We start from the raw sequence: 10,486 nt of genomic DNA on the forward strand, positions 1-10,486 counted from the left end.
GTATTGTTTTAGTTGATTTCTACTGTTTTTTATTGGTTGTATGTAACTGTTGTTCTGTCTTGCTTAGTCCCGTCTCATGAGAAAAAGGAAGTCGACTAACATTTTTAGTCATAGTTTTTGTAAAGAATTAACACTGGCATTGTGCTCAATTAGATTTTAAAAGTACTGGGAAAAATAAACTGTAAATGTCTAAATAGGGAGGTCCAAGCTTTTTGTCAACAACAAGAAAATGACCAGGAGTTTGACTTTCAAAGCACATGACTGTCGGTAGCACATAGCAGCTGCTTTTAATTTACAGTACATTCAGAAAGTATTCAGGGCCCCCTTTACTTTTTTTTTTAACTTGTGGTTATGTTGAAGCTGGATTTTACAGTCAATCAAATTCATTTTTATTCTAATTAATCTACACTCAGTACCTCATCATAACAAAGTGAAAACTGAATTTTAGACATTTTGGCAAATTTATGAAAAATAAAAAACTTAAATATCACATCGACACATGTGATTGCACCCTTTGCAAAAACACTTAAAATCTAGTTCAGGTGCTAGACCTTGATTGGAGTCCATCTATGTTAAATTGAATTGATTGGACAGTGAAAAACACATGCGTGGCTGCTTGTAGTTTGCAAAAAATCAAAATGAAAGCCAAGCGAGGGTTTGTGTTTTGCATTGAAGAGAGGCATCCATCGAGCCACTCTGCCATAAAGCCCAGATCAGTGAAGGGCTTCAGTGATGTTTATCTTTCTGGATCTTTGTCCCATCTCCACACAGGACCCATGGAAGTCAGTAAGAGTGACCATCAGTCACCCAAGACCCTTACCACCTCATTTGCTCAGTTTGGCTAGGCAACCAGCTCTTGGAAAGTCCTGGTTGGGCAGAAGTTCTTCCATTTGAGAATTATGGAGGTCATTGTGCTCTTGACAACCTTCAGAACCTAAGCTAATTTTCAAGTGTTTTTGCAAAGGATCTGAATACTTAGTGGCAATGTGATATTTCAGCTTTTTGTTTTCATGAAATTGTTGAAAAAAAAAAGTCATATCCTGTTTTCACTTTGTCATTTTGGGGTACTGGTTGTAAATTATTGAGAATGACATTGATTTTTTTCCACTGTAGCATCAGGCTGAAACATAGCCAAAAATGAACGGTCTGAATACTTTTACAATGCATTAGGTGAAGTCACACCTCCCAATAAACAGCCCTTGGAGATTCCTATATTTTGTTATTGATCTTTAAGGAAAGCTAATATTTCACTGTGAAAGGGTATTAAAAAAATGGCCACCCAGTGCTCTGAGTAAACTTGAAATATAACACTTTTTAAAAAACTTTTACTTAAGTAGATTTATATACCAGCACTTTTACTTTTACTTCTTGAAAATTTTAGCCAAAGTCACTGTACTTTTGCTCTAACACAACAGTCTGGTACTTTCCCCCCTTTGATTTTACCTAGCATGCATGTCTGTGTACAGAAACAGAAACTAAAAAGGCAAAAGGAGGAGTCCTTAGCTTTCCATCATTAACTTCACACACATGAAACTCCCATATGACACAGTAGTGCATAGTAAGAGAATGATTTCACATTTCATCCAAATGTTGTTTTACTGCACATTTTTATGAAAACATTTTCTATTCTCTCTATGCATTTTTGCAGTTATTTACAAATAAGGGATGTTCACCAATGTGTGCCTAATTTTGAGTCTCTCCCTGAAGAAAGGAGGATTTACACAATAGATGTACAAAATGTAGTCTCAGACATTGTGAAGGTATTCTCTGAACAACAAAAACTTTGCCACTCATTCCCTGAAAAGTGCCTGGGAGAAAGATCTAGGGATAAATATAGATGATGATGTTTGAGAGGAGAGCCATAGCAGAATCTGGTCATGTTCAATTAATGCTAGACATGAGTTGATTCAATTTAAAGTGATACACAAGCTTCATTATTCAAAATCTAAATTACACAAATTTTGCCTACCATTTCTTCTTCATGTGATTCCTATAAATCAGCTGAGGGCTCTCTGTTCCACCTTTTTGGACATGCCCAAGACTGTATAAATGTTGGCGTCAGATATTCAACTAGTTTTCTGGTTGTGTGTTCAAACTTGACCCACAGAGAGCATTATCTGGGTCCTCTCCATCCTTACAAAATCACAGCCTCTCTGTGCAGAGTGCCATCATGTATGGAATGGTCATTTCTAAGAGGCTGATACTAGATCTCTGGAAATTGTGCATCGTGCCTCAGTTAAGACCTGGCTAACTGACCTCACTTTTGTACTACACATGGAGTAGATACAGTATGGCAGAGGTCGCCAGCCACATTTGTACAGGGGCCAGCTTTTTCTTGGAAGACACCAAAGGGGCCAGACTTCACAAAAATTATAATTAAATGAACATTTTAGTCCAATTAACTCATATTTGTTTAATTCTTTTGTTTTCCTTCAAGATCATTTTTTGTTTGTTTTTTTGCCTTTAGCAGTGAAATCACTTCTGCCACTAGGTGGCAACTGCAGTATTTTGGCTACACATTTCTGGGGCTGACATGTTGTCCATCACTGGGTTTGATGCTAAAATGCTGTGTTGTGATTGAAGGGAAGAAACAAGCAGGATTATATTCTATTATTCTCTGGCAGGAAAAAATTAACTCTCAAAGTGCCTAAAGGGAAAGAACGGACTAATGAGTATATGTTTATTATGCATCATATTCACTAATAATTGCTGATTCTTTTCATTTTTGGATCATCTTGGTCAATCTGACAGAGATCCTGGACAGTAACAGATTTTAGAGTTTACTGCTTACCTTTCTCTTTAAACCCCGGCCCTGAGATATACAGTACTGTGCTAATGATGGAGTGCAGTTATATATCTTACAATGCAAGCCCTTTTTGTTTTGTTTGTCTTTTTAATTTATCTTCTCATTCTGTATAGAAATCTCAATAAAAATATTTAAAAAGAAAATGTTCTATTACTTAAACCAGGGGTTTTCAACCTTTTCAGCCTGCAACCCCAAAAATAATGGTGCCAGAGACCGGGGACCCCAACTGTATCTGAAGGTGGTTGAACACAGCCATGCACATTCAGGAAAGTCATGTTCAGATAAGGTCACCCTAAAGGGGGGATAAATGGGAGAGCTTTCTGGCACCCAGCCAAACTGGGGGCCCATGGACGTCAGCAAAATCACGATCCATTATAAAGTTAAGCTGTGATAACCATATTTTATATTTAACCTGATAAAAAAAAAAAACACTCATAAAAAAAACAAATATTTTTAATCATATGTGTAAGAAATAACCTTAAAAATATAAATCCCTTTTGTTAAAAAAATAATTAAATTGTGTTAAAAATGGCTAGAATGGGTTAATAATGGCAAAAAAGGTGGAAAAGTGGTGAAATTGGATCTTAAAAGCAGCAGAAATGGGTTAAAGTGGGAAAATGGGCATAAATAGTGGTAAAAGGGAGTTAAAATGGCTAAAATGACTTTAAATTGGCAAAAAATATGTGTGGAAATTTGGTGAAATGGGATGAAAATTGATAACAACTGGCAAAAATGTGTTAATTGAGAAAGAAAAAGGGAGAAATGGGGGGGGGGGGGTGATGAAAATGGGTTAAAATTGGTGTAAAGTGGCGACAGTGTAATTTAAAAAATATTCTTAGTTTTTTTAAGTGAATCGGGGGACCCCCTCTCAGTGTCTCGCAACCCCTGACTTGAACGACCAGGTTTAAGATCTATATCTTGTTTTTGCACCAGAAAAATCATTTTACTTTTCAAATCATCCCTTCATTAATGATATCCTGTCTGCTAATATACAGTAGATGTTGATCCTTTATTTTTGATACGTGGTGTCTCTAACAAACTTATCACTCAAAAGAGGAAACATGATAAACTGCAAACTTGCTGAGCCAGAAACTGTATTCTCTTGAACTGGGTTGCAGGTAAAATTCCTTCAAAGATACATCATCAGAGGGTAATGCTGGACTATGTCTCTTGAGACTATTTAACCTGTAGGTTACAAGAGAAAGGGCTTGGACCATGGACCATCAGGAGGCTGGAGCAGTACAGGACCAAGGTTGATGCAGTGTATGCAGAACCAGCGTATGTTCCCAAATCTGACCTTGACTCCTTGAAAGAGAAAGATGACATTTTCACAGAATGTGGGGGCCCTTTCCATCACACATTGGCTTGAATACTTCCACTATTCTTGTTTCTAAGATCTGAAAGCTGTGCCACAAAAGAAGTACATTATATATGCAACTATTATTTTTTTATGTACCGTTGCCTTAAAAAATAAAGTGCAAAGAACACTACATACATAATGACATACATTTTCATGTAAATGATGTGAATCCTTCCACCTCTATGAATTTGAACGTGTGAGCCAGCTGTTTGTCTCATTGTTTGTTTTAAATGTTTCTTTTATGTAACCAAAAAAGGCAAGAAACATCACTTTATTAAAGATATGTACTTTAATTTAAATAAATGTTCACCCTTACTTGCGATCCTAAGATCAGTCATGTTACTTCTATATAAGTAAAATGAATCCAAGTACTTGTTCTTGTACTGGAATACAACATTCTTGCACTTTTTCCATCCTTGCATGTAACTATAATGACATTTTAAATACAGCATGTACAGAAAAGGTTACAATTGAAACATTAAACCTCTGACACCAGATGTAGCCAAAGTCTCATTGGACAGATATAATCTCTAAGGACAGATACATTCTTTCTGTAGACATTTTTGTGCTTCTGTAGTGTCTCAGACTCTCCTGCTTCTTCAGTGCTGTCCTTGGAGTTAATATGGCCGTGCAGATGACCTCTCCCCTTCTTTTTTGGATTTTCCAAGATGCAGAATAGACAGGACAGTTGGCCTATACAGCGTATCTGCACAATAATCTGAGTTCATTCTTTTTGGGCTCCTCCACTGTTTCCTCAAGTGTCCCAGCTGTAATCACCGCCCTCTGTCATTTGGAGGTAGGAGGTGATGGCCTCTCTCAGCCCCTCGCTCACTAGAGAGTTGTCTGACTCTGTTCTTTTCCTCCGGAAGATCACCGACCTGGGAGGGGATGGAAAAGGATTTTAGAAACTTGAAAGAGATGTGATTGAACAGTTTAAAAAGTTAGCCTTTGTAGCGATTTAATATAACCAGCCTGAAAACATGCACAAAAAACCCTGTTACAGATCATAGGCTAATCTTTCCAGGCTACAGTTACACTAGAGCTCATTCAAACATCCCATTCTACGCTCACACAACCTTTCACATACTATAACGCCGGTATCAGCCTCTTGCATTTGCAGTATTATCTTTTGGTTGCATGCATTTTAATTTCACAGGTTGCAGCACTGCATCAAAAATCCCAAAATACTGCTTCATTATGTTTTAAATACAGTCATCAACATTGAAAATGAAAAGCCCTGCAAAAATGAAACATATAAGCAGCTTTTATTTAAAAAGGAAGCCAGTTGCTCATTCTGATGTGCAGCAAGCAACAGAGTGACATCTTGTGGCAGCCATCAGAAGAAGTGCTGTTAGACAGACTCACCTGCTAATGTCCTTCCAGTTGAGAGTAGGCCTCCTGATGACTGTGGGTTCTGGTCTGGCCTCCCTAGCAGCGTCTACGCCTTTGATGAAGCACGGTCCAGTGAGCCGACAGCACAGTCCATCTACAAACTCTGTGAGAGGAGGCAACGTTTTACTCTTTGTAAAAGAGTTTGTCTCTAGTATGTTAAAGCAAGAGAGTGGAATCGCAGCCTCAGCACCAACCTGAGTAGTGGTCTACCAGGTGCTGCAGGGAGGGAAAGGTGAGTCCTGGAGATATGTAGACCCAGCCGTTTTGGAGGTTTGAAATGCGGTAGTGCTTTACGCAGTCCGTACATGAAGTGTTGGTCCTCCTCAGGACAGACAGGGAGTAACCACCTAAAACAACATAAGAATGAAGCACTCAAACTACACGGTACTTAACTCATACCCATATTCTAGAGCTGCTCAACTAAACTGGAATTTTGATTCATATGGAGGTTAGAAATTTTCTAACACAATTGGTTTCAGATTTTACAACATCTGCGGCACATGCATTTATCAAACACTCTTAGCACTGAGTCATTCAGATCACTTTGAAAAACAAACACTAAGAAAAAAAATAAGTCAGTAAGAAGGATGCTCAGTATCATCAGCATGACATTGATGTTAGCAAAAAAGTTAATTATTGTATTGACAAATATGAACATTTTTGTTGACAGTCTTTAGTCTTTTTCTTGTTAATTTTATTCCTTAAACTTTTAAAATGTGCTCAAAGGACTTAAGTTTGTTTCTTTATTTATTATTAAACTTTATAGAGTGATATAAAGACTGAAGTTTTATGTCTGAACTACTATATATATATATATTAGCAGGGGTGCTGCTAGGAATTATGGGCCCCATGAATATACATCACGTTAGGCCCCTCCATCACAACCCAAACTAACTTTGGACAATTGCTTTTTGAAACACATGGTATATAAGAGTCAGAAAATTTGACAACTTCAATATGCAGAAATGATGCCACATTTTTTCAGTCAAGGCAGCAGGTAGGACCTTTTTGTAATTTATGATAATGGAAAATTAATTACCCGATATTATGTGTCTAGGATTTCTATTTTTGTCACCAAACAGGATTAGGTGTAATCCATTTTTTTTTTCTAAATTCATATCCAAGTTTACAACTCTGGTAATGTGATGATCATCTGTCATTATAGCAAATGTCACCTTTCAATTAAAACACAATGATTAATGATTTTAACTAGGGCTGTCACGATATCAGATTTTCACTTCATGATTATCCTAGGAAAAAAATGTCACGATGACGATATTATCACAATTTCAAAAAATTAAATAATAATGGGACAATTAATCAAATTTATCTTTAAATTTCTTATGTCGTGTTCTCTCTTTTGGCAGATGAATTACATTCAAAATACCTGTCTAAGGAGGATCTGCAGCTGCTGTGTCATTGTGGAGGGTCAGTGTTGTGTTGTGTGAGAGGAGGAGGAGTTGTTTGGGTGCGAAAGGAGGGAGACGAAGCAGGGCGGAAGAAAACAGGGGCAGATGTAGAAAACAAACTGTGTTCAAGTGGCACTGGATCATTTACACGATATTATCAGATGCACATTTTTTTACACGATATTGACATTTTATTTTTTAATACCACAATTATTGTCAATATCGGTATATCGTGACAGCCCTAATTTTAACCCATTTCATCCAGCTCTAACATTGAATTAATGTCTAATGTTCCTTTTTTTTGCTGCAACAAAAAGGAAAGACCATATTTTTGGTGAAGAGTAAAGAATTTCTCCTCTTATGACGACAGCTCAATAATCTGGAAGGAAAATAAATGTCATATTTTAAGGGCCCCTGTAAACCATAGGCCCTTTGAGTTGCCCAAGCTTTTCTAACCCATATGGTAGCCTTTTATATCAGTATTGATATTGGTTTTGACTAAAAAGAATTTGTGAATATTGGCATATCTGCACTGTAAATCCAGATTTTGTTTTGCCTAAAAATTTCTTGTCATTACATATTCTGTTATGTTTTTCTCAAGCAGGGTGTAAATACAAAAAAATATTATTTTAGTTTAGTTTATTTTAGTTTTTATTCTGATCATTTTTTTGGTGCACTAATATTAAGCAGAGATGGCTTAGGATGTTATGTAACATTTCAGTGTCGATTTTAACACTTAAAGTGTCATTTCAACTCCATTCAGAGTAAATGTCTTTCATTGTCAGAGTTATCTGACAGTGTTAATCTATTCAGTGTTAATATAACTCTGTGGAGAGTCAGTTGATCCAAGCTCTGCCCACTGCCATTTTGAAGAGGTGTTAGTAGAGGCGTGTTAGTAAACTCTGTAGAGAGTTAAGCTTCGTCCATTACTATTTCAATCTGGGTTTCCCATTTAGCTAAAAGCAGTCGCTGGAAGTCAATAAAACCCTTTGAGGCATCTTTCCTCTGGTAAAGGCCATATAAGACATGCCAGAATCTGAAATATAAAGACCCAGATACCCATCAGTACTTGCTCAGATTAGCTATCAGGCTGCTAAATGCTGAAATCTGTAATTGACTTGTGGTCGGTGTATTTCTTTAGTGCATTTCTAGCATTTTATTTTAAGTGTTCCCATGTTTTTCTGCTGGACTGTTGTTACTGACATGTACTGTGACTGTTTCCATATAGCTTCAGTTTTTTTTAATAAGGCTTGGTAGACTGTAAAACTAAATTGCTCTTGTGAGATTAATAAAGTTGCTTAAATCTGACTCTGAATCCTCATCTCTTAGCAGAGCCTCATAGCTCAAACTCAACATACCGGTATCTAAATAGTTAAACACGTGTCTAGGCCAGATGGAACCTACATAAATAAAAAATATATGGTCATTAATGGTGCAATATCCTGTCATATTCCATAAGTTGTACCATTTTTATTTATTGAAGGTCATTTTACCTCTCAGTAATCCACCAGCTCATTTCTAAATATGTTTATATTGATCTTATTAGGATTTACTTGACATTAAAACATTTTGGGGCTTTTAAAAGGACCTTGCTGGGGGGTCCTCATTGGTCTTTTTTTAGATGATCAAACTCTATCTTAATTATAATTCCCTTTAAACTTAGCCTCTTGTACAGATTCAAAATGCATGTCCTGAGTACTGAAAGTAATTTTAGATGTTTACCTCATATCTGAAGGTCACCTATAATGACTATATGTTGAGGCTCTTGAGGCATGAGGCCTCAGGGAATCGCCTACCTTTACCTTGTAGTAAAACCACCAATAGTCATTCAAACACTGGACAGAGAACGTTGTGTTTCAGAGCTCATTTTAAACACAAATGCTGCACTTTTGCTAAAATGTATGTATTATGTGGCTCACAAAGAAGACAGACAAACCGTCTAACCTGTGTTTGTCTCTGACTCTCTGATCAAAAAGGCTCCACTCAGGTTCTGTGGCTGCATTAGAAGCTCCACTGCTTTGTACCTGCTGATTCCTCTGAACAGCCACCTGCACAGAGAGAAGACACACAGAGATGCTGAGGAGGAAAAATATTTATGTTTTCTAGTTCTAGTCTGGAAAATCCACTTGTACAACATCAGAGGAGAAGTGAAACTGAAGGAGGCAGCGACTGATGTCATGTTACCAGAGAGAACAGAGCTATTGTTCCAAACTTGCAGCTCCACTGAGGTAAAGCTCACCTACACAGAGACTCCTACATGACAGGGAACCCCCCTCCTTTCCTTCACCTCTGACCTATTCCTCTGCTTTTCTTTTTCTCACATATACACATACACAGAGATGAGAGGCGTCTGGACTCGTGACCTACCTGTGCGTCACCTTGGCAGTGTAGCAGATGGGGATGTAGCTCTCATGGCCTGTCGTTGAGGACTTCACCATCATGAAATCACCATCACTGTTGGAAACATAAAGTCATGAGCATGTGTTTGGATAAAAAATGATGAAGGATGAGGGTGAAATAATAGAGAGCATTTACTCAGATATGATGGTGAGTTGCTCCCCAATGCACATGGTCAGCTCAGTCTGTCCAAAGGACGGGTAGTTACACAGGGATACAGTCATGCTGTCATGGGCTGCAAAGAGAAGAAAGAAGATCAGCCATAGTTTGAATACTTCCTTTCTTCATTTTTGTATTGACAAGTAAACCTGAAAAAACATACCTTGTGACAAAGGTTCAAGCGCATTTTCTAACACAGTCATTCTGGATTTACATCTGATAGGGCATATCCCCATCTTCTTTGGCTTTTGTTGTTCCTGTAGTTGAAACTGAGAAAGAGAGCTTGATTAGAAAATGCCTTTTCTCCAATCGCATTCCCATTTAAGAATCACATTATGACTCCTATCAGTAAAACTGCTTGTAGGTATTTCTCTCTAGCTGGAAACAAAGCAACACCTAGATGAAACAGGAAGGAGCCTAACCACAACAAGAGGCACCGATATCCTGTGATAAATTTCCAATAAATGTGTTTGCAAGAAATGACAACTTAAGAATGATTGTGACAAATGAAAGCGAAGAAAGAGTTTATACTGAAAACAAGCATTTTTGTGCATGCAGCAGCCAGGTGATAGAATATCTTTAAATTGAATAGGGAAAAAAAACAACCAGTTGATGATTGTCTGGTCATTTGAAAAAGAGAAAAAGCAAATTCAGCAGCTAAATAAGTTAACTTGTGCTCTGAAGCTAAGATTCAAGTCAATCAACAAAAGGAAAAAAAAAGAAAGAAGCACACCAACCTTATTTGACCCCAGATGCTTAGCTCCAGCAATAATATTCTGCAGAAGCAAAGAGGCAAATCCTTCTAAACTCACCAAATCTATGTGATAAACTGTCCTCGTGCGCTATGTGTAAGCTCAGGTTCCCTTCAGGCCTCCTGATCAATCAGAATGACCATGTTCACGTCTCTGCTCTGTTCCCAGGAAGACTGGCGTGTTTTTGCAGCTGTTTATGCTGGTGATGGTG

General features: G+C 37.5%; 1 protein-coding gene across 2 annotated transcripts; it reads right to left on the bottom strand.

Moving 5' to 3' along the window:
- Positions 1-4,444: 4,444 nt before the first annotated feature.
- Positions 4,445-10,486, bottom strand: sla2a (Src like adaptor 2a). 2 transcript variants are annotated; one of them, XM_041778743.1, is made up of 8 exons: positions 10,336-10,486; positions 9,687-9,792; positions 9,503-9,599; positions 9,335-9,421; positions 8,912-9,015; positions 5,753-5,905; positions 5,532-5,661; positions 4,445-5,044 (listed from the first exon to the last, which is right to left on the bottom strand). In XM_041778743.1, exons 2-8 carry the CDS (start codon positions 9,757-9,759, stop codon positions 4,921-4,923), a joined length of 768 nt encoding a protein of 255 aa, XP_041634677.1. In that variant the 5' UTR covers positions 9,760-9,792; positions 10,336-10,486; the 3' UTR covers positions 4,445-4,920. The 2 variants fall into 2 exon arrangements, with proteins under 2 accessions (XP_041634677.1, XP_041634686.1); XM_041778752.1 differs by having other exon boundaries at positions 10,261-10,486.

This window comes from Cheilinus undulatus, linkage group 3 (genome assembly GCF_018320785.1).
Source record: "Cheilinus undulatus linkage group 3, ASM1832078v1, whole genome shotgun sequence".
NCBI lineage: Eukaryota > Metazoa > Chordata > Actinopteri > Labriformes > Labridae > Cheilinus > Cheilinus undulatus.